Source organism: Nyctibius grandis, chromosome 14 (genome assembly GCF_013368605.1).
Source record: "Nyctibius grandis isolate bNycGra1 chromosome 14, bNycGra1.pri, whole genome shotgun sequence".
NCBI classification, from domain to species: domain Eukaryota; kingdom Metazoa; phylum Chordata; class Aves; order Nyctibiiformes; family Nyctibiidae; genus Nyctibius; species Nyctibius grandis.
The window spans coordinates 7,905,185-7,930,118 of NC_090671.1; the positions used below are offsets into that span (position 1 = coordinate 7,905,185).

At 38.2% G+C, this 24,934-nt stretch overlaps 1 protein-coding gene across 2 annotated transcripts; it reads left to right on the forward strand.

The window, feature by feature from the left end:
* The first annotated feature begins 1,071 nt into the window (after positions 1–1,071).
* On the forward strand, positions 1,072–23,783 carry DGCR8 (DGCR8 microprocessor complex subunit). Of its 2 annotated transcripts, XM_068412674.1 has the most exons (15): positions 1,072–1,264; positions 3,883–4,023; positions 6,884–7,884; positions 8,334–8,496; positions 8,916–9,058; positions 9,778–10,060; positions 11,733–11,930; positions 13,363–13,464; positions 15,442–15,540; positions 16,771–16,853; positions 18,056–18,156; positions 18,617–18,723; positions 18,938–19,065; positions 19,489–19,602; positions 19,911–23,783. In XM_068412674.1, the coding sequence occupies exons 3-15, from the start codon at positions 7,162–7,164 to the stop codon at positions 19,992–19,994; spliced, it is 2,328 nt and encodes a 775-aa protein (XP_068268775.1). In that variant the 5' UTR covers positions 1,072–1,264; positions 3,883–4,023; positions 6,884–7,161; the 3' UTR covers positions 19,995–23,783. The 2 variants fall into 2 exon arrangements, with proteins under 2 accessions (XP_068268775.1, XP_068268774.1); XM_068412673.1 differs by lacking the exon at positions 3,883–4,023.
* The last annotated feature ends 1,151 nt before the right edge of the window (positions 23,784–24,934 follow it).

Genomic DNA, 24,934 nt, shown 5'->3' on the forward strand with positions numbered 1-24,934 from the left:
CTTTAGAAGTAACTTCACATAAATTGTGTAAGATGTTTTCTATAATTATTTAGGAATTGTGTCTAAACACTACAGTCAGATTTGGGGCTTATTCTGGGAACTGTTTGGTACATATGGCATGAAATATGGTCCTACTTTTATTTATCCTTTTTAAGTAAATCAGTTTTGAAGGGGGTAATGCTGTAGTTGTGCTGCTTAAAGATATAAAACAGTGTTTGCAGGAAAAAGTGGCATCTTTTCGTTAGCTAGCCTGTGATACGTGTAGGGGGAAAAGGCTTGAGCAGTCTTTCCATCAAGTCTGATAGAAGGCATTAACTTGCTCCAACCCTTGCTTCTGCTATATTTTTTCCTGATTTAAAATAAGGGCAGCTGAAGTGAAAGGACAAAAAGCATTAAGAATCCCCTGGACCCACAGATTATCAAACCTCACACTATTGCAACAGACCGAATGAGGTAGAATCCTGGTATGGACAATTCTAACTGCCCTGCCGGTGTAAGGCAGGCACAGCGGTACGTGCTGCACCGCACACGTGTCCCCCGCAGCTGGCTTTAATCGCGGAGCACCCTCGTAAGGGGGGTTCCCCGAGCCTGTACAGGGAAGGGTCGAGCTCAGAGGCTGGGCCCCGTCTCTGAGAAGCGGGGGTCTGCGTCAGCCTCCTGCAGCAAAGGCCGGGCGCGTCACCGGGAGCGCTCTGCCCGCCCGTTTCCCCTCAGCGGCCGCCGTTAACAACTACCGCCTTCCTTCGGCACCGCTCCTTGCTGAGGAGGATTCCTCCCGCGGCGGCGTTGCCCGGGCGACAGCGCGATGGCAGCGCCGCTGTAACCGGCTCGGGGCCTTCCCCGGGGCCGGGCGCCCGCGGCGGCGGCTTCCCCGGGCGCCAGACAAAGGAGCCCGCCTTCTGCCGAGCGCAGCCCCGTCACGGCCGGCCGCGCCCTCCCGCCGCCTCGGTCCCGCCCTCGCCTCCGTCTCATTGGCCTGGTACGGTGAGGGCCTACGCCTTTGGCGTGTCTATTGGCAGAGCGGGTTAACATGCCAGGGAGTTCACCAATGGCTACCGACATTTCAAGTTCGTGACAGAAGGGATTGGGAGCGCAATTGGCTTGGCGAGCGCGGAGTCCCGCCTGCGGAGACTGGAGCGGCTCGGAGCAGGCGTTTAAAGATGGCGGCAGCGGCGCGGAGTGGGGGATGGTTGTGGTGAAGCGGCCGAGTAGGGCCTACCCCCACTCTCGCAGAGGTGCGGCAGGGACACCGGGCATGGCTCAGGTGGGTGCTGCTGCCGAGGGGCGACGGGGAGGGCCTGCACGAGCGGGCCTGTGTGGCCCAATGGCCGCCGCGCGGGCAGTAACCCCTCCGTTCCCACAGGCCGCGGCGCCTGCGGGGGCCGCCCGGCGCCGCCGCGCTCACCGCCGCCTCTGTCGCGCGGCCCTCCGCCTGCGGGCCGGTGCCGCGGGGAGCCTTTAGCCGAGCAGCGGAGGCGAATGCACCGACATCCCGTCGCTCGAGCGGGCAGGGGCTGCCCCCGCCGGTGTATTGCCGTGAGGCTCCCCGGCTGGAGCGTCCTTCCCTCAGAGCGGGTGTTGTGTTTAGGCTTTGGTTTGGGTTTTTTTTGGGGGGGAGGGGGGGGTGTCGGGGGGTGTTGCCCGCCCCCAGCCACCTCCCCACTCCCTCCCGCCGTGTAATTGCATTCGGGGTAGTAGAAGGAAAGCAAACGCCATGTCTTTTTACCCTCCCGCACACCTCCTTGTCCTTGGGGTGATGGGGAGTATCAACTCCGGCGTGAGTTTCTACACTGCGTCGTGTCTCACAGTACGTGTGTGTCTTTGGGTAAAGGGAGGGCGACAGGGAGGATTTCCCCTGGACACGTCTGTTTATAGAGGCGAGAGGAGCGTGTCTCTGCTCCTCTGCAAAGTTAGGAAGAAAAAGCAGCCCTTCACCAACGTGTGTGCGGACACCCATTCACTTTTTTTAGTTCTGGTGCGTTGGGACGGTGAAGATAAAGTGTTGTGTCTGTCCGTAACTCTCAGGATTGTTCTTCATGTATTCCTTCTATTAATAGTAAAGTACAGTTATATCGTCCTCTAAATTATCTTGTTAAGTCTCTAAAAGGTTTATGCTCCTACCTTTCTTCACTTTTTTTGGCTGGAAAAATAAAAGCCTCCCTTTTGCACCTCTTTTCCTTAGGCTTCAGTTCATCTATAAAGTCCGTTTGCCCACTGAGAGGGTGGGCCCCCCACCATCCAGGCATCGCTCTCATAAACTGGGATTGAGGGCTTGCTGGGTGAACCTGTTCAATTTCTCTGTTTCCTTAGGCTGTGAGTACAGACATTGGAGGGAGATCTTTTAATCTTTCTTTTGTGAACGTACCTCTTCTCACTTCTGTTTAGGTAACTAAAAAGTTCCTATTTTTAATTCTGGGTTAGGAGTTAGATCACTACTTCCTTTGGGCAGCTCCTTTTGATTACCAGGATTATTTTGCTTTTTTAGAGAATGAGAGGGAAATTTGGTTCCTTATGTCTGTTGTTTTTCTTTACAAGTAAGAAGCTATTTGTGATGTGAAAGTAAGAATATTTTTTCTTCTTCCTAGGCTCTCATTTGCAGATCTTTTTTAAAATGGTTTCCTGTTTTACACAGTTAATTGAAACCATCTAAACCCAGCCAGAAAACTGGTCAAGCTGTAAAAGCAGCAATAGCTTTGCCATTTCTGAGGGTGCTGTTCCGAAATTATGTACTCTGCTCGTTCTGAAATGGGATGAAGTTTTATGAACCAGAGAATTTCTGCAGCCTTTTATGCATTTGCCACTGATAATGTTGTGATTGGGCCCTGACTGCTTTTTCTTAGACTGCCTTGGTGACTTACACAAAGTGCTTGTTCCTTCAGAATCTTTCTATTCTAAAGCTGATAATTGGGGGAGAAACGGGTTCCTGTATGTAGTAGCTAACTTAAAGAATATTTTTCTTTTAAGGCTTCCTGTTCTGGATTAAACAAAATAAATTCAGTCTCCTTGTTTTTTTTGGGTTTTTTTAGCAGTTGCAGATAAACAGGGTTAACTTATTTTTAGGACTGTGTGTATCAAAAAGATACAATAGGTATAGGTATAATAAAAAGAAGGTAGGTGATTTTGAGTGAGTAATTACTTTGTCAAGGGTTAAAGCTGAGTAGATCTTTAAGCATGATTAATGCCTCATAAATTCTGCTCTGTAGAGTGGCCATTTGGAGCTGGAGGATGAGGAGGACTTTGTATTTGGATAGCAAATAAAGGGAGTTTCCTCTGAGCCACTCTTCCCTTTGAGGTCCGCTGAATGTGAAGTAAGCAGTTTCTGACAAGGAATCCAGTTTCTTTTTTAAAGTTATTTTTGAAGAGAGAATCTGTGCTATGCTGTTCACTGTTCCTGATTACAGCTACAGGTATTCATGAAGAAAATATGTTCTTTATTGACTCACTTGTAAGACTGCCAACATGCTACACAGTGAAGGGAGTTCCACTTTGAGTTTGGGCAGTGCTGTTAAAAATTTTAATATTTTTTCTCCTGTCTTGAAAAGAGATACCCTTTTCTCTGTGTGCTTCCCCCCTCCCCTCTGCCCCGATCTATCTGTTCTGATTGCAGGAATAGGCAGTAGTATTTATTGAACAAAGAAGTGGTGGTTCTTTTTCCTTTCTGCCTTCAGAGAACATCTAAAAGACAACCAAGCCAAGATACTGCTTTTGTGGGGACCCGTGCAGTTTGCTACATTACATTTAGATGTCCACCACATATCTGTTTCTTTGAGTTTACTTTGTGACGTGAAACTTTTTCAAAATAAGAGCAAGCAATTAAAAATACGAAATTTCCATCTATTGGTGATCTGCAGAACATGAGCTGTGCATTAATATTTCCCACAGTTTATCCAGAGTTCCTCCAGTGTTTGTCCTGGCTGTTGCAGCTGTCAGTGGTGTTCCACATCTTTTTAAGGAGTCCTTATGGAAACTGTCAATGGAACTTGGTGGAGCTGTGGAGAATAAAATCCGTTCTTTCAGGGCAAGGTAATTAAGGATGACAATACGCAGAATAACTTATATTGTATTCTAATATTACATAACCTAGTACACTAAGTCTGTTTTTATACGTGGTTGTTGGGTTCCCTTGATCTAAGGTCTGTTTGGCTGTTTTTAACCTACAGGCTCATCTAACTCATCCATTTAGGTTTCATCGCTTCTGTCTTTCTTTTAAAATACCTGATATCGAAGGGAAAATCCTTACTGGTTTTGTTGTGTTTTTCTTTCCAGCCCCTGATACAAAGGGCATATTGTAACATCAGTTGGCAAGAAAGTCAATGGGAGCTGAGCCTGTGTTGTTCTGTTTCTCTCTGGCTTTTTGTATCTTACAGGGAGGTATTGTAGCCCACTGTAACTGTAGAGCTGCCAGACTCTGTTAGCATACCCTAGGGATGTGGCAGGTTTATGGCCAGAAATAAAAATGCTAGTTTAAACTCATCTTGGTCTAGTACTTTTTCTGGCCATAGTATGTGTACTGAGTAGTAGACAATCCCTGGCAATGATTTGGTATGCTATTCATTATTTTAAGGCCAACAAGAAGTGAAAGACAACAAGAATTTCATTGTTAATAGTGCTTGAATATAATAACAAGACATCTTTTCTGCAGAGAGCGGAGGTGTAGTATCAGCAAACTGCCAAAGCTAGGCAGGTAAAGATTAATTTCTTGTGTTTTGACATTGGTGGTGTTAAAACACTCTTTAGCGTAGGAGCAGGATGTGTATCAGGGATGTGGAAGCTGCATTCACGATCATGTCTTATGACTAGTCAAAAATAGTCTTTCTAATTGGACCAGGTAGCTCCTTGATCACATGGGAAGGTAGCGCTCTTTAAAATTCTAGAATACCAATTTCAGTATTTCATTTCTGTGTAAATTACTTCTGTTTGCTCTTTTCAAGTCTTCTAAAGACTGTAAGGTAGAAAAATTAAGACTGCTTAGGCATTTAGTTTCTGGGAGTTACTGAACTTTAACTGTAACTTTTGATTCTTTTGTTCAGAATTAACAATAAAGAAGCTAATGTTTTATTGTGAAGAACTTAATAATTTGCCATTCACTGTTGTTTTTTTTTTTCTTTTTTAATCTGAAGATGAGGAAGGGGGAGGGTTATTAGACAAATATATTTGTAGGGGTGTTCTGGGTAACGTTAGGTGTTTCAGAACCTGTTGAAAGAAGAAGGAATTGATCACTACTTGGGTGATTGTATGATCATCTTGTAAGATGGAATGGATTTAAATACATAGAACTGCTTGTCTTACTGGTGAATGAGCTGTTTTTTTATTCTGGAAGGTAATATGTTTGTATCAGAGAAGATGGGATTATCTTAGAGCTTTTATCAAAATTGAGTCTTTTTCCTTAGTAATTTTACAACGTATGTCAAGCTCAGCATCTTGAATGTGTCATGGTTTTTTGCGCATATTAAAAAAAACCAACCCAAAACCACAAAATATGAACTATTCTTCTACCCCAGCAAAGCTTACTTTATTGCCAAATCACTAAAATAAGAGTTTGCTCTGCTGTATATTTTGCTTTCTTCCAGCTTCCAGGTAGGTAGCTTCTGTATGCTGTTGAATTTTAATTGATCCTGTTATAACTCCCAATTCCCAGCTTCCTGCCTTGCTCCAGTTGGTGTTTGGATATTGCCATTGGTTTGTTCTATCTGGGCTGGCGTAGAGATACATTAGAGAATTACATTTGGCTTCTCTAAGTCCCTCATGGCAACGCAGACATTCTGCCCTGTTGCTTTCAAGTGTTACACAGTGATGCTAAGGACTCTGAGCTTATCTTGCTCGAGTACTTGGGTGGGCTTTCTCTACTACCTGGAAATCGTTTAACAGAACAGTTTCAGCCAGCTGGCTGTCTTGGGCAGAGTGACACTGCTTTATTTCTAGCTTGTAAGAAGATTTAAGCCCAGTTTGAGGTGGTACAGAGGGACTTGGAGAAACCAAATAGCAGGTAAGAAATTATGCTTCCTTTCCCCAGATGCTTATAGTCTTGTATAGATGACAAAAATATAATTGAAGAAGCCATCATAAAGATGGTAGAAACAACCCACTTATAAAAAAAACAAGCCCAAAACACCCACCCACACACACACTCCCTGTAAAATTTCCTAGAGCAATTGAATATTTTTGCCAGGTTAAATTACCTAAAACATTGGCTTCTAAATGCCTTCCAGAATTTATTTGAGCTTTAACGCTGTGTATCTAGACCTGAATTCCTCAGACATAACAAATATATAGTTCCATAACAGTATGGAATATAAGATCAAATGTCTAATATTTGGTTATCTAGAGAGTAATTTTGTGTGAGTTTTTAGTAAATTGTGAGATTTCCTGTTAAAACTTCCAGTGAGATTTCAGAAATATCTAATAACTTTAGAAAAATCTACGTGTCTTATAAGACCATAGTTGTTAAAATCTTGTTGGTTTTGCAGATTGTCTTAAACTGTAAGCTATTTATCCTTTCTGCTGTGTGGGTAAGTATGGCTCAAATACCAGGTTATTTTAAATAATGGGAGAATCCCCCCCCCAAATGCACAGTTTTTAGTCTGGTCCCTACAAATGCCATGCTTGATGCCCTGCCTGCTAACCAAGCAGAGCTAGTCAACAAATCATCCAGGCAACTATGTGTTAGCAAATTCTTGTGCTGGTGTACAGATCAAGCAGTAAAAGCAATCTAATTTCAGCCGTATTCAAAGTGGTATCATGACACCCTGCTTTTTTCACTGTAAAAATGTCACTCTTACTTCTACTTAAAATTTATGCCAGGAGTGACATTTTTTCTTTCTGCCTGGGATACTATTTCCATTTTTTTTTCTGTGACAAAGATTTTTTTTTTTTCTTCTTGTAGGTAGAGAGAAGAAAGGGAGACCTGCTTGTCCAATGAAGATGCAGTCTTAGTCTTCAGCTATTTAAGCTGAATGCATTGTGATTTCCAATAATTGAGACAGTGATTCTGAAAGCTGTCTACATTAATGAAAAGAACAATGTAGTCAGCTTAACTGAATCATCAGTGTTGCATACTGAATAGAACATGATAAACCAGTCTTGATGGACTTCTGCATGTTAGGAATATAGATATAAACATTTATTAAAACATTGGGTTTTTTTAAAAGAGTAGTTTTAAAAATGGAGAAATATGAAAATGTACCACCCCTCCCTAAAGAACCTGCAAGAGAAATGAATGTGGAGAATCATACTTGTCCCCCACCTCTGCCGCCTAACGAACAGCCTCCACCACCTCCCCTGCAAACGTCCAGTGACGCAGAGGTAATGGACGTTGGCTCTGGTGGTGATGGACAGTCAGATACCCCTGCTGGGGACACGCACAGTATCTGCAGAACACAGCTTCTCACAAAGGGATCTGCCTGCTACAAAAGTCGTCTTATAATAGACCCTACCAATAGTGACCAAAGCCCAAGAACTGCTCGTCATGCACCTTCAGTTCGAAAGTTCACCCCAGATCTTAAGTTACTTAAAGATGTAAAGATTAGCGTTAGCTTTACAGAAAGCTGCAAAAGCAAAGATAGGAAAGTTTTGTACACTGGAGTTGAGCAGGATTATAAGGCAGATACAGATTTTGGTGTTAACAATGTCAATGGGGATCTGCATGTTTGTCCTTTTGGTGGTAGTAATGGTAAGGCTGTAGGAATAGGGGGTGAAAATGATGACAAGAAGGATGATGAAAATGATATTGATCAGGAAAAGAGAGTGGAGTATGCAGTTCTGGATGAGCTAGAGGATTTTACCGACAATTTGATGGAAATAGATGAAGAAGGAGGAGGGTTCACATCTAAAGCAATCGTTCAAAGAGATAAAGTGGATGAAGAAACCTTGAATTACTCATATGAGGTAAGTAAATCCACAGGTTTTTGCTGGGTAAGAGGTTTCCAAGTGGCTAGAAAAAAACCACACAAAGATGTTCACTGAAACGGTCTCTTCTACAAGTGTGCAGTACTTGAGTCAAAAATGCAGAATTTTCAGAGACAGAAATTTGGCTGAAAACTTTTGTAAATTATGTTTGTCAAACTTCTGAGTTGGGTGGCAGCTTCTATAGTCTTGTTTAAAAATAACACTTAAAAGGCTTCTTATACAATTACAGCTCAGTTTATCATGAAAAATACCAGTTCTCTCTCACGAAAACTTATTTTCTTATTTTTCAGTCTTTTTACTGGGATCATTGGAAATTTCTAGTTTCTATCTGTATGGAAGTACATAGAGAAAATGTCTACTTTTTCTTTGCAAGGGGAAAGGGAGGTTAGTAGACCCAGAAGCATGGTGTCTGATGAAGTGTCTTTCAGGATGACTTTGATAATGATGTGGATGCTCTGCTGGAAGAGGGTCTTCGAGCACCCAAAACAAGGAGATTAGACAATGAGAAATATGGTGGTGAAAGTGATCACCAGTCTGATGGAGAAACAAGTGTGCAGCCAATGATGACCAAAATTAAAACTGTACTTAAAAGTAAGTTCATGTTCATAAAATACCTTTTTTTTTTTGTGTGTGGCTTATATCTGTAGAACAAGAGTGTATCAGCAAGCAAAGTTTAGGATAGCAGTTCTTGTTAAATAGTTAATATGTTACAGAATTTTATTGTTTGAAGGCTTCTTACCAGAGGATGTGATTTTTCATGTTCCTGAACAGTGAGGTTGATTTTCGGGAGAGCTTTTGATCATTGTCTGTTGTCTGTAATGAGAATGTATTTTAGTGTGTGGATTTGTGAAAAATTATGAAGAATATTACCTCAGTGTTGGGGAGGTGAAGAAGGATGATCTGTTTTTTTGTCTCCAACACTGTGAAACGGACGAAGACTCTGATCATTGTGGACTTCTTCCTACTTCTAAGCAGTCTATCCAAGTTTAAAGCCATTCTTTGCTTTAAAGGTCGTGGCCGCCCTCCTACAGAACCTTTGCCAGATGGATGGATCATGACATTCCATAACTCGGGCATTCCTGTATATCTGCACAGAGAATCTAGAGTTGTTACCTGGTCTAGACCTTACTTCTTGGGAACAGGAAGCATAAGGGTGAGAGCTGTCAATTACTTAAATACTGAGATTTATTAGATATATTCCTGCAAACAGTTGAATATTTTCTACTTTAGCAGGCTTCTTTCCAATGTCAGAATTAAGGTACTTGAAAAATAAACTCTTCTGTTTCTGAAAATCTAATATGTTTTTTCTTATGGTGTTTTGTTTTTCCATTTTTGCAATGAGTTTGGGCAGTTAAAGTGAATGAGATGGTTTTGTTTGGTGCCTTCATTGTTGTAGCATATGGCTGCAAAATGTTGGTTTTATTCTACCATGAAATATATTTAGATCATTTATTTGTAGCTAGAAACTAGCCTGAGCTGTGGCTTATGGTCCGCATTTACAGAAGTAAGCATGTAACGTTCATGAACGCAGGGAATCTGCAGAAATTGAATTTAATCTCATGGGCTTAAACCCCAAGAGAGTTGAATGGATTTTATGAAAGCGTATAATATTTGCATGTAATTGAACAGAATATAGTTTGGCTCTAAAACAGCAAACGCACTGTGAAGTTTAGTATCAGTGTTACACAGTGCCAAGTTACCATAGGAGTGGACGTTCTCAGATCTTGAGTAGAATAAGATTGCTGACTGAAGAGAAGCTTGAGCCTACACTGAATAAAAGTAATTTCCATCTTGATTACATCTTTTGTTTTTGAGTTTTGCTTTTGGTGACCTTGAGGTACTGAAACCTTCTGTATTATTTTATATTTGCAGAAACATGATCCTCCCCTTAGTAGCATTCCCTGCTTGCATTACAAAAAAATGAAGGAAAATGAGGAAAGGGAACAAAACAATGACATAACCCCAAATGGGGAAGTATCACCTGTAAAGCACCTAGATAAATCTTCAGAACTGGACTGCCAAACAGAAGAACCAGATTCTACTGCTGCTGATTCTGGGCCTTTAGATGACAAAGACGCCTCAGGGGGAGATGCAGCACAAGGAGCCTTAGGACAAGTTAAGGCCAAAGTTGAAGTATGTAAAGATGAATCTGTAGGTATGTATGGAAAGTGGAGTCTTTTCTTGGCTGCAGTTGGGGTAATGGCATTTGGGATACATATGCTTTATTCCAGACTTGGCAACTGAATAATACCTTGCCTGAGATCAAGTGGTCAGTTGTCTTTCTGCACAGCTTTTTGTATGCAGAGACCTGGAGAAATAGCTCTAGTGTTAGAAATCAAATTTGATTTTAGCAGGAAGAGAAACATACAGTGGAGATTTTTGCAGAAGACTTGAGAATCCACACACAGAGGTTTTACACACAAAGTGTGGAAAATTTTGGAAGTTTAGTGCTGTAGACTTTATCTCAGTTTAGGATCAATTAAGTCAGTGTGTACATATGAATTGCTGTTGTCCAGTGTGTTTGTGTGACTTCTTTAAATAGGATTTTCTATGCAGTCTCTATATTGGCTGAAATATCTATTTTCAGTATGATCTCTTAAGATAAATGGTGCAGTTAAACTAGATTTGCTTATTTGCACAAGTCTAGCAGAATAAGTTATGCAAATATAATTGCACTCATGCAAAGGAGTGTGATGCTTCATTATTTTATTTATGCAAATCTGATAGCTTTTGTACAAAAAGCTGCCTAAAGAAGTCATGCCAAAATCACTGCCAGTCTTAGAGAGGACTTAAAGAGAAAGCTCGTGTGCCACTTACCACAACTACGTATCTGAGAGTAACATCCATGTAAATTACTGCTGCTCAGAATACTGGTATAGATTGTAGGCTACTACTTAATCTTTGTAGTGTTCAAACATAAAACTTGTCCTTGTCACTACATGTGTCCTGTTCAGTCCAAAAACCATGCAAAAAGATTTAAAAAAAAAAATCAGTATTTAGCAGCAAAACTAAAACCAGTAAGCACTTATTTTCTACATGAAGTTCACCTGTTTATCTCTCTCTTTAAATAGGATCTGTTCTGTATTACTGAAAAAAATACTGAGTGATCAAGTATAAGTGTGACTTGCATTTGGAATTCCTTGTGGAAGGAAACAATGCCAGCAGCTTGCTTTTGTTTGTTTACATCTTGGGATGCTACTCTTTATTTTTGCTGATTATTTCTGCAGAAATATCCTATAAAGGAGAAGCAGCTGTACTTCAAGGGGGGCAGTCTTTCAGTACCCTGTTTGTGACAGTGAATGTATTCAATTCTGTTTAGGGGCCAGCAGGTACTCATGGAGTTCATGGGGCATCATTATATAGTGTTTCATGGTACACTGTTTAATAAATAGGCAGCAATAGTCAATTTTGGCTTCAGGAAGCTGAGGCTAATAGCATAACTACTGTTACTCACTGTGTATCTTGCGTCAGGTAATGAGAAGGTGAATAGGTGATGAAATAGAACAATTACTAGTGTTCTGTTACAAATTGTGTTGAGTATTATGGTGGTTAGGGCTTAGTAAAATCTTCACAAGTAACAGAATAAAATGTTCTTTTGTTTTGTTTTCCAGTTTGCACAAATGTTTTGCACTTGATCCAGTAACAGGAAAACTTGTAATTAGTTCTGTTAGTATGAAATAGCATCTTAACCTTGAGTATGTGAACTAAAGCCACTACATTTGCTCCTAGTCTAAAAAAATAATTATAACATGTTTAAAATGGTGGAAATTGTGAACTTAATGCTTGCTCAGTGGTAAAGTAGAGAGTAACTGGCTTGTGTTTCTTAGATCTGGAAGATTTTAGACGCTATCTTGAAAAGCGTTTTGACTTTGAACAAGTTACTGTAAAAAAATTCAGAACCTGGGCTGAGAGACGGCAATTCAATCGTGAAATGAAGCGGAAGCAGGCAGAATCGGAGCGGCCTATTCTGCCTGCCAATCAGAAACTCATTACCTTGTCTGTGCAAGACGCACCTACAAAGAAAGGTTAGTTTGCCTATGTGTAGCTGAAATATTCTGTATCAAAGACTAGTTACAGTTCTAAGCTTGACTGGAAAAAAAGAAAAAAAATCCTGTGATTAGACCACTTTCTTGTTCTAGAATTCTGTGTTCTTGGAGCCATCATATTACACAGTAAAGAAAAATACTGCCAAAACATACTTCCTGTTAAAAAGAGTAATTCCTAAATGAAAGGATTTTTATTTAAGGTTGCAGTCCTGTAAGCTGGTTACTACCTTCAGCTACTTGTTACTGTCGGTTGTTACTGAAAACCCTTCTGCCTAGGCACTCAATGCTGCTGCATTCTCAGTCCTATACCAGCTCTAATTGGTCCCAAATTAGGGACTGGTTACAAATGCCAGATTGATCCAGATTAAAACGTAGAATTAAAAATACAAATTTGAAGCAATTTGACGGAAATAGTTAAGAGCGAGCTGTGTGTGCAGTTGTGTCCTGTGGTGTGAGGAGTGGGTATCATGCCTGATGAGAAGCTGGGGGAATTAGCTCTTACCTGTATTGGCTGTGTAGCCATAGGAGTATGTTTAACTGCAGTCTGATATTTAAAATGTCCATCGACCTGTGATTTGGAATTTGTTCTTGTTTTGTACGTTGTCATGTTTCTGGGTTTCTTTTCTTTAGCAGAATTAAAGCTTATGAGTTGCATATTGACCGTTCCGTGTTACACGGAGGTGCAGTTGAATTTTTAGTTAATATACTTTATCTGAAATTCTAGATTTAGAGCCACATTGAAACCATCTAAATTAAGGACTTACTTGCACTTTATCTATCTAAATCTTAACTTTCTCTCCCATACTGCAATCTTGCCTGCTGAGGCAGGGTTTGTGCTCTTGCCTAACAGTACTGTTGCAGAGAAGAAGAAAAAAAAAAAAAATCAAAAAACCTCAACAAAATAGGACTTTCAAAAAAAAGAGCGTGTTCAGGGCAAGGGGACAGTGACCTCATCTGTGGCTTGCTGAATGGGATTTCGTGGAGGGGGGAAAAAGTGTGATTCTGGTTTGTGAATTTGAAGTCTGCGTGCCTGTTGTTAGAAGGGAGATACACCATGTGTACAGGAACAAATTAGAGGATTTCTAATCGACATCGGCTGCCAAAAATGCTGTCTGTAGAGGTCCAGAGACCATGGGACTGCAAACGCTGAACATAGAATATTTGACTTAGCTCATGATTAGTGCACTTCTAGTTGTTGATAAAAATTTCTCAAACTTATTTCTCAATAGTTTTTCAGAGAAGACAGACTTTGAGGTCATAATTATCCACGTCTGATTCAACAGCATTGCATTTAATTTGAGCTGGCACTGATCCCTTGCAGCTTCTAATTAATTATTTATTTGTAGTAGAAATTGTCTTTGAAAGACTGGAACTACTTAGCTGTCTTCCTCTCCTCCCCGGTTTTTTGTAGAATTTGTCATTAATCCCAATGGGAAATCCGAAGTTTGCATACTGCATGAATATATGCAACGAGTCCTAAAGGTTCGCCCTGTTTACAATTTCTTTGAATGTGGTAAGTCTTTTAAGTTTTTTTAATCGACAACCTGCTGTTTTGAAGGGCTTATGTCATGCTTGGGTATCTGAAAAAAAAAAAAAAAAGAAAAAAGAAAAAAAAATCAAACGATGGGCATTTTTCCTAGGGGATGCCTTGAAAGTCTATTGTGTGTCAAATTCTATCTAGTAAACATTTTGTGTGTCTTAAACATGGGTTTTTGAGGATAAGAGTGGTCTTATATTTAAAATAACAGTATGGGTTTTCACTTGGAAAACTATCCCTAAGTGAAAATGAATTTGAGTAACTTATTTGCATCTAAAAGGGCACATCAGTGAAATACCGGCAATTGCAGGTTTGCTGACTGTGCACAATTAATATTTGCTTAATTTTCTTGTCATTGATGTTCAGAAAATCCAATTGTAAGGCACACATTGTTCTAGTGAATCATCAGAATCCTGAAAAAAAAAAAAGTTAAATGCTAAACCCAAATAGTTTCTGAAGAGAAATATGTAGGCCTTCAATTATGAAGCTGTTAAGAATTTGAAAGATTTCTGCAGACCCATATGTACCTCCTCTAAAGCTGAAGTAATTTGATATATTTTTGTTATTTTGTTCTGTTCTGGTTTTCTTCCAATTAACAAAAAATACAGTAGTTTTTTTAGATATGTAGGGTTTTAAAATCCTTTAACTGCTCAAGTTATTGTATGTTATGATTGTTAGTGTGTCATGGAGGTTCATATTTAAATGCAGTCATCCTGAGAGAATTGTGTATGTATGTTAAAAATGGAAATGGAAACCAGAAATGGCTATGTGTAGACTATTTGTCTTGTGTGACTATTCTCGAAGTTCATTGATAGATTATAACTAATATTAGTGGAGAAATTACTAGTTAGGTGCAGATTGCAAAAAGTTCATATGCAGTTGGTAGGAATTGATTTGGTACAAATGTTGACTAATTTTGCTTATCGTACTAGAAGAATGGAAATAGAAGTGTCATTCTACTGGACTAAAAGTAACTTAAAGAGTTACTGAGACTACGTTGTTCCCTGGTTAGCGTGGGATTTATGTGAAATGCTGGATGGGTGTCTGTTTTTAAACAGCTTTTAATTTCGTTCTGTGTCAGTGGTGTGAGAGGGAGTTTGATAGTTCCTGACTTAGGCTGTACTGGGCCGGTGTAAGTGATGCCAGCACTCAGAAAAAAGAAAACTTGGGGAGAATTTTATTTTAGATAAATACTGGCGGGGAATGCACTTGGTGCTTAACCAAGAATCTAAAAATGTTGCATATATGGCAAATATAACTGGAATCAAATTAATGCTGGATTTTTTTTTTCTGTAAATTCCAGCCAGATTGCCTTGTCTAACTGCATTTGAGATTACTTTACGAAGTGGTATAGCATACTGCATATAGCAGACTTTTTACAAAGTGGTATAGCATACGTTCCTTGCATTTTCGCTTTTGCTGGAGTTTTTGGGGGTACCTTATGGAGGAGGAAGAAATTACACCTTTTTCAGCAGCAGGCTTGAAAGGATTAAGTCCTGCAGTCAGCATCCAAGGAATTACAAGTGGGGCATCTTGGTTTAGTATGGAATCTATAATTATTCAGAATTACATTATTCCTATATATGCATTACATAATGTAACTGAATTTTCAATATCAGAATGTGTAGCTCTTGTATTTATAGTGTGTTAGTGATGCAAAAACTTTGGAATTAACATTTGAATTCTGGCAGATTACAAATGATCGCTTAAAATTTAGAAGTTCTTCATTTGGAAGAATGAAGTACATGGTGGTAAGTCTCCGTTAATGGAAAACTCTTAGTTTTTCGTATATAAGCAATTCTTCAGTCTGTCTGAAGAGACAATTTCCATCCCTCTTGAAGTTAAAATTAAGAAGAAAACAATCTTGATAGTGGTGGTATTTCACATTCATGATGAGTATTTTACATTGGGTGTTCTGAAAAGCTTTCTTTTTCTTTCCTCCTCCATTTTCAGAGAACCCAAGTGAACCTTTTGGAGCCTCAGTGATTATTGATGGAGTAACTTACGGGGCAGGAACTGCCAGCAGCAAAAAACTTGCCAAGAATAAAGCTGGTAACATTTTTTTCTTTCTTAATACCAACTGCTGAATTGTTTATCTGTTTTCATTTCTGCTTTGAAGATGACATGTTTGCGATAGTAAGTAGGAATCATTTTGTTAGTAGTCAAAGAAGGTACACTCGTGTCTTTTTGGTAAAAGTGATAAATACTGTTGCAGAGACTTTTCTGACAACCGTAAGTACAACAAAGTACTGGGATAGAAAACCATGAAGAAACTTCAAATGTTAACTTACATGTAAACTATTGATGTATACCGAGTAGCTGTAAGAGCATCTGTTTCTAATGATCAGATCAATAAGAACATGTTGGGGAGTTTGTATTTATACCGTCCCCTGCTATATAAACACCTGTGTATGGATTTTAGCAAAATGAATCTTCGTTCTTTAAAAAACAAACAAAAAAAACCACTCTCAAGCTTTTGGTTGTTTTGGTTCTATTTCTGGTAATAAAACAATTGCACTGAACTGTGTGGTTATTGATTTCCAAGTACTTGTCTTCATTAATTAGTTCTAATTGTGTAAGTCTGTAGTAAATATGCAAATAATTAAGATCTAGATGAGAATGTGTCTTACACATTAGAACTTCTTACTGATCTCCAGATTTAAATGTCTTTTGCATAAGGTTCAAGAAAAATTAACTTCTCAAAATGTAAAATGTATAATGTACCTGTGGTACTTTCTGTACTTGTGAAACATGTCAGCGTAGCTAAATCACCAAAAGCCAGCCCAGAATTGTTTGTGCATGAAAAAAATTTATTTTGCTGTGAAAATGTAGGTAAATACTGGGTGTGCTTTTTGTACCATACTAGTGTTCTGAGTGCCGTAGTGATACAGTACTAGGGTTCTGCTGTAACAACTAAGGGGGTGATAACGACTCTTAACTTTAGGTCCTCCGGGCTCAGCATCACTTTTAAAATGAGACTTGATTATAATTTTTTTCCCTTTCGTAGGCATTTGCAAAAAGCAGTTTCTTCTTAGTTTAACAAATTGTGAGAATTTCATTATCAACTTGAACAAGTAGAATTTTTTTTCCCTTAAAAAGTGCAAATGAATGTACTTCTTACAAAAGGATGATGCCTGTATTATCTGTAGTTGTTCTCTAATATGAGTCGATATTTCTAGGGGAGATGTGAAGCTTGCTTAAAAACAAGCTTCATTCTGCTGTTTTTCTTTACAATTGTTGTTTAAAATAAACATAATCAAGATGTTTAATAATTTTCTGCAGCACGAGCTACACTGGAAATCCTTATTCCTGACTTTGTTAAACAGACCTCTGAGGAGAAGCCCAAAGACAGTGAAGAACTTGAGGTACTGAACTCTTGCGTGCTGGCTGTCGTTATTGGAGTCTGTTTTTAAAAAACATTACACTTTCAATGTCAGAAATGTTAATGAAAATTTGTAATGTTGTTTTCTCAGTCAGATGGAAATGTGAAATTCCTCATTTCTAGCAAGATCTATGGCAATGAAAATACTTTTTTTCCTATTGGAACTGATCAGAAAATATACTGTGATGCAGAGAACTAGTCCTTTGTTGAAACATCAGGTCATTTACTGAAGACCTGAAATATTCCAAGACACTACACTACCTGTACTGTCCTGGCTTCCAGAATCCTCTGATTGATGCCTTGAAAAGTTCAGAGCTAGATGCTGTCTGGTATTTCATGATCGTTTTAGAAGACCAAGCAGGAACTAAAAGTGCAGAGGCTTCTGAGACATTCTTACTTAGCTCTGAAAGCTACTTATTACTAGATCAGACAGCTAAAATTTCAGACTTTTAAGCAGTGACATTTGAGAAAATCCAAAGGAAACGTTTCTTTAAGTGGAGAGCATGTGTGCTATATTTTCAAGTGTTGGAAGTTGGCTAGAAGTATTAATAGCTAGTTCATCAGTGATATGTGCACTTTCAATTCAGCGTGTAACAGGCCATCGGTAAGGAGTAAAGGAAAAATCAGTTATCAGCCTGAGAGGAATGTTTTCATTTTAAAAAATGCAATATACAGAATGAATTGTTTGTACATTTGCTTTAACTTAAAACTGTATTATATGCTCTACACTATCGAAATGGTCATTCAGAAAATGCAGAGAATTTTTTCCATTGTTTTAAAATAAAATACAAAACGCTCCAATAGCTGTTACATTTTCTTTTATTAAACCACAGTACTTTGGTAAGTAGAATTTCGTGATTAGTTAAAACAAGTAAAATAACCTTGTCCTGAGGGAGAAAGGATGATAAAGAATTTATAAGATTGTCATTTTGATGTCCGTCTTGTGTAACGTAAAATTGGAGTTAGAAGAATTATTTACATTTCTGTCTGCAAATACCTGATTAGGTGTGGCAGTCTTAATGATGTTGGTAAATACCTCCATTATGGTTTTAAAAATACTTTTTAAAGTATTAAGCACAGAGTAACAGAATTTGTTTAATGTTGCAAAGGAGAAATGAGGGTTAAGAACAGTATTAAGGTCTTATTTGTGCAAAAGCTCAATAACCCTTTTCAATTTCTTTGTAGTATTTTAACCATATCAGTATTGAGGACTCACGGGTATATGAACTCACCAGTAAAGCTGGACTCTTGTCTCCATATCAGATTCTCCATGAGTGCCTTAAAAGGTAAGGCTGCAGAATAAGGAGCAAATTCTGTTCTGTACAGGAGTTTGGGTCGGGGCACATGGTTTGCTTGGTTGCTGGTCCCACAGCGTTCGTCAGTAACTTGGCTGTTTGTGGGCTGGCCAGGCTGACTGCACTCCCTGTGGCTATGGGAGACGTGGTGCGGGCTGAACTGGTCAGTGCTCTATATTCCTTTACTTCATATTTGCTGTTTATGCCTCTTGTCTTCTGAGATAAGGATTTAGTTGTGGGCCATATAAATATATTTGGTTTTCCTTTATACAGGCTTGCCTTTCCATTCAAGTCAAGTTACTGATCTGGAAAAGAACTCTTTATTAATTAATGTCTTAAAATTTATTATTAATGTATCTAATTCCATTGCAATGACTGTCAAAGATAACCGCAACCACTTCAATTGTTTGTAATTTTACTTAGTATATGACACTGATTTTGTTTGCTTAAGAAACCATGGAATGGGTGATACATCCATAAAGTTTGAAGTGATTCCTGGTAAAAATCAGAAGAGTGAATATGTCATGACTTGTGGCAAGCACACGGTGCGAGGCTGGTGTAAGTACAGCACTTAGTGTGACCTCTGATAATATCTTTCTCTTTTCCTGTTCTCACTTGTTGTCCATTTTGTAGGTGCTTGTTCAGCTATCTAGCTTATTATATGCTTATTCTACTCTTCTCTGGTATCTCAGTTTTGAATAACACAAATATTAGTGTTCATCTAATTACGTAATGTGCCAGTATTGACACACTTTCATGATTATTTTTACAGGCAAAAATAAAAGAGTGGGGAAACAATTAGCTTCTCAGAAAATCCTACAGCTACTGCATCCACATGTGAAAAACTGGGGCTCTCTTTTGCGTATGTATGGTAGAGAGAGTAGCAAGATGGTTAAACAGGTGAATGATTTTGTTTGATTGTAACCTACCTTGTGATTGTATTTTTGGTTTTATATTTTTCTGGGTTTCTTAATTTAGTTAAAACAAACCTTTAATGGTACCTATTTTGGCATAATAGTGTTGTTCCCTGTCATGGTAAAGGCAGTGTGTGTTTGAGCAATTCTCAGTTCTTCTGAATTGGTCCTCATACCTTGCTATTCCAGAACATAAGATGAGTGCTTTCACTGACAATAATAATTCTGTTAATCTCACATCTTCCAAGTTGAAATTATATAACCTATTTAATATTTAACCATATATTCAAGTAAATATATGTTATTACTTAAGGAAGTACGACTATCACAGATTAAACTTCTGCTCCAGGTATTTTTACTTTTTTTCATCAAAAAAGCTCCTGTTGTTGCTTGTGGTTCTGTTGAATAGGAAACCTCTGATAAAAGCGTGATAGAACTTCAGCAGTATGCCAAAAAGAACAAGCCAAATCTTCACATCCTGAACAAGTTACAGGAAGAAATGAAAAAATTGGCACAAGAAAGAGTGAGTATTTGCTCTTTTGTATTCATAAACAGGAAAATGCCATGGGTCAAAATTACCAACTATGAGAATTTTTGCAAACTTCATTTTTTTTGAGGCAGCTACTTTTAGAAGGATTTTTATCCTCTCTTTTAAACAGGCTTATGACTTAATTTTACCTACTTTGGTAAATTTATTTTTTACATTAGAACAAGGTAGCCTTTCACAAAGATTGACACATAAATTTGGCAGAAATTATTCAAAATTTTAAAATGGTGTTTTGTTATTATTCTCTTTATGACTGTGTGGTGGGGTTTCTTTCATATTTTTAGGAGGAAACACGAAAGAAACCCAAGATGACAATAGTGGAATCGGCTCAGCCTGGTAGTGAACCTCTGTGTACCGTTGATGTGTAAGGAGAAAATTTGCAAGTGGGGAGCAATAACACAAATGGAGGAACTAGATTTTCAACAATTACTTAACAATTGTTTGCTGCAGAATGCAAGATAACTTTTAAAATCCAAGCTGCTTCAGTTATGCATTGTTCTTTTTGCATCATCAGGGCAATATTACTTTTTCCTACTTTCTTTTTCTTTCCTTTTTTTTTTTTTTTTTAATACCTCTGAGATATGTACGTTTAAAGGATTGATCATAAAGATCTCTACTTGGGCAAATGCACAGAGGACAGGCATGTTCACACAGGATAAACTCAATCAAGCACTTTTTTCCTGGAAAGCCATCCATGTTGTTTGAAATGGATGTGTTTTAAGGATGAAATTCAGAATATCTATGTACAGGTTGAAGCTGATATTATATATATATACACATTCATATATATGTATATATAAAAGAAATATATGTACATCTTCTTGTATGAACATGCCTAAAACTATTTTTGTGAAAGGTTTTGTTGCATTTCAGCACATAATAATATGCACTGATAAGACACTTTGGTGACAAATACATGAAAGTGATGAGCAATGTTCCTAATGCCATAGGATTAGGCCAGTAATACTGTTTCTTTTGTTCTGTTTTGTTTTTTTTTGTCTCCTGCCAGGGTTAGTTATTCAAGATCACAGTATGCAGATTTTTTTATTACTTGAAAAGAACAAGTATACCTGGTAGTGTTAATAGCAACAGGCTGGATATCCAAAATTATTGGGGTTTATTTTAATTGAAAAAAGCCTATGTTAGTTTACAGGTCAGTTGAAAGGGGAAAATATGGCCCTCTTTATTTGATGAAAATAAAAACTGTAATTTGAAAGGCTGTTTTCAAAGCTTGGAGCCAAAATGCAGCTGACTGTGGTTGACAGTCTGAAAATATTTTGCCAATGAGGTGTTTAAAGACCTTCCACTCCCTTCTCCCAGCAATAAAACAATTTCTGATTTGTTTGGAGTCAGAATACATCTGACTTTATCAGTTAAGTCTTAATTAATTTTCACCATAAAAGCAAAGAATTAAAAAAAAAAAAGCAAACAAACACCAAACACCACAACCCTGAGATCTGAAATAACTGCAGCAATTTAGGTTTTTTAAGAAGTTTCTGTTTTTACTTTTTTAATTACATTTTTAGTTTTTAAAGAAAAATGTAACTTCTGCAATGAAAATTAGAATGTAGATTTGGAATATGACATAGAGTAATGAGTAGAATAAGACCATAACAGGTTATACTGATAGAATTCAGAAAATCACCAATATGCAACTATTATAAAATACAATCTTAGAAAACAGGCAGTACTCACTGTGTCACCTGAGGCTTTATTAAATTAAGCACAGAAGAAATAGTTTTGGCTGTAGTCAAAAGCATTGCTTTGTGGATTTCGTTCTTCATATGGGGTTCTTCACTGGGTGCTTGCAGTAAGTCTTCTCTTAGAACCATTTTTGTGGGTTTTTTGGTTTGTTCTTCAAGAGAGTGAAAACCAAGCTGGTGGTAGGGCTTCAATGATTTATCCAGGAGTTGTACTGCTATATTTTACACTCCTACTCCTGGAGGAGTGAAAGAGGTCAGTTCTCTGTAATTGCTGCAGCTCCTGGTACTTACCTGGACAGTGATCTGGGGGCTTGAGGGCTTTTTTTGTTTTGTTTTGTTTTTTTGAGGGGGGTGAGTTTGTTTTGTTTTACCATGTTACATATAGAGTGCTGCAGTATAATGAATTTAGTGCCTACTGGATTTTAACAATATTGGCATCAGTATTGTAAGACCTTATTTTAATATCACCCATTATTTGGGAAATATGTGGATTTTAATTTATATCTCAAACTTATGTTCTCTAAGATGTTGCATATAATGTTTGAGGTTAAACAGGAGGAGTCTTGAGAGTCTTACCTGTCTCTGTGTTTGAGTGATATGCTCAAAGGTCTCTGCAAATATGAATTCACCCATTTTTTTATTATTATATTTAGCTTTTCAGTTCCACGAGTTGTTATCCTGTTATAACAGGATATGGGTAGTTGGAAGACTATACATAAACTATTATTTAAAGAAGTGGCCTATCTAAAAAAAAAAACACTGCCTCTGCTTTTTTTTGTATAGCTTTAATAAATCTCCATCTTTTGAAGGGTATAAAATACTGGTGCAGTCATGACAAGCAGTGATTACTGTTTGTCTCTCTTTTTTGTTGTTTTGTTTTGTTTTGCTTTCCTAAAAACAGGGCTGTTATCTTCTATGCCTAAATGTATTACTCTTTTAGGTAGGTTTTACTTCAGCTTATGTGATTTCGGCAGAAAAATCTGTACTTGGATGGCACTGTAAAAGACAAATCACCCGGGTAGATCTTTTTATTTTTCTGAAATCAGAATGTCAATGCATTTGCAGGTCACCTGCAGAATATCCACAGATGCCTCACTTACAAATTTGTTTTCATTATTTTTAAGAGGATTGCTGTATTTACCTCAGTCTGCCACTATCAGAATCACAAGGTGACAATTGCCCTTAATTAAAACATCCAGAGATTTCATTGTGAACCAAAGCCTAGAAAGTAATTATGCATTCTAAAGAAAAAAAAAAAAAAAAAAAATGGTATTAGACCTTGCTGCAGCCTTTAACTGGAGAGATGTCCAGAAAATACCGCAGTAACTGCTGGAACAACTTAACTGCTGTTTATGTCATTGTGAAGTATTCTTGTGTTTTAATGTTTACTATTGTTTGGAGTGTAACAGTCTTGCATTTGCACATAAGCACGAGCTGCTGTGATAGAGGATAGATCATTGCATTAACTTCAGCTTCTGCATGAACACTTACAGTGTGATTCAAGATGTATCCTAAACTTGTCTTGTACCTCGTGTGTTTTCTAGGTAATTGGCTGTAAAGGTTTAGATCTTGATTGTATGAATGCATAAAACAACTGCTGCTTTTGTCACTGATATTTGTTATTTATCCCTTCTGTATTCAGAGGAGGATGGGTATTTTTATAGGGATGGAGTGTATTTTTAAGAACTGTTCCATCCTTTGGGAATTAGACAGTTTTTGCTTTGCATATTATGTGCTTCTTGACAAAAGTGTGGTATATTGACTTTAAGGATTAAAATAGTGTGCATTCAAATCTTTATGGTACTAATGGAAAACTTACTGTGACTTCCAGTGAATAGTCAGATGCTACCTATTTAAACACCAGCCATCCAGCTTTTTCTTACGTATTTATTAAACAAAACTGAAGAAGTAGTAGGGTACTCAGAAGTTTGGAAAGACTATTATGCATAAACTTAACTGTTGTATGTAAACTTCCACTTTCCTGCGATGCTGTTAGGCTTTATACAAATATATTTGTAACATCCAAGTATTTAAAAGCCTCATTATTATCTTATTAATCTCTAGACTGTACTTTGGTTCTGGAGTAAAATTGAGGAAGTGATAGCCTTCTAACTTTCCGTGGGCAGAAACATGAAGTGCAAGAAGCCATGCTGTTGTTAACCAAATACAGTGATCAGTTACAGTATTCTGATGTGTATCTGAGAAAGGAAAGCGAAAACACAAAATTTGTTCTTATTGCCCAAGTAGGTAACAATGGTTGCTGTATGAATTGTATGGGGTGCAGTTGCTTGATGCCAGTGCTAAATTGGTACAACTATAAAGCCTCATTTTCACTGAGCCTCTGCTTGCTTTTTTCTGCACAATCATATAATCCTATGTGTTTGGTCTTTGAGTACTACATGTGTATTTTTCAGACAATTAGTTTTGAGCAATAAAGTTTGATATTATAAAATGCTCCAGTGTGATCAGTATTATGATAGCTTAAGCATACTTAGAAAAAGAAACTTTTACTCCTTGATTCCTGTAGGTATTTTTAAATAGAAATTAAATCAGCACAGGCTCATTGCTTATGGAAGTACTTATTTTATCACTTTTTTTTGGTAAGGAATCAAATGTTTACATGGTTAGACATTACTTGGGATGAAATGGAATTAAAACTTTTTCCTGAATTGGAATTTTTATTTTTACTTAAATGATGTCACAGTTGGAAATGACACAAGCCCCAGTTGCTGGGTTTGGTACCTGTTGTCACACACCTACCTAACTGGAAAGGAAGGGCTATCAGCAAGCCCATGTGCTGTAAGAGTGGATTTTTTGTTCAGTCTGTATTAAATGTACATTAGAAGTATGTTCAATAACTTGAGATTTAAAGTGGTTATTCCTTCTAACAATCAGTATTATTGTCTGTTCTGTAGCGTGGATCACAATCCGTTAAATTAATGCTAGGTGCTGAGCATCTGTACAGAAGTATGAATCCTGACTGGAGAGCAACTTGTGCAAGGGTAGGAGTCTCAGACAGGTTTGTCTTCACACCCAATGACATACAGTGGAATGACATACCCTACATACAGGTTAAGGTGCTGGGCCTCCTAGTTAAGTGGTGTTCACTGTGGTGACCTGACTGTCTGCAATACAGGCTTACCATGGTAAGGTGTTGCATTAAATACAGCTGCCTTTTTCTCTTATGGCACAGGGCTCCAAGTAAAACAGTTGGGAAGGTACCTGAGATAAGATCCTTTTGAGTCCGGGGCAGAGGTTTGGTAGAAAGAAACAGTGTGTCCAAAAGTACTTCAGTTATAACCTCAAACACTGAATAAGCTGAGGTAATATTCCTGTTGCTTTCTCATTCTTCAGTAATCACTGCATTAAACATCACTCTTCCATAAATGTATTTTCCATGAGGCTGAGGTTAGCCCTTTTAAAGCTACTATGGGACCAAAAAGCTTCTGTGGGGCTACATAACTTCCCAGAGATCATTATGGCATAGGAGGCAGTTGACTGAAGGTATCAACTGAGTAGAGTTACTAACAGTCTGAGAGGAAAATGAGCATCTTTATCAAAAATGAAAAATGTCTTACTTCTTCCTGCTGAAATGGCTGGCCCTG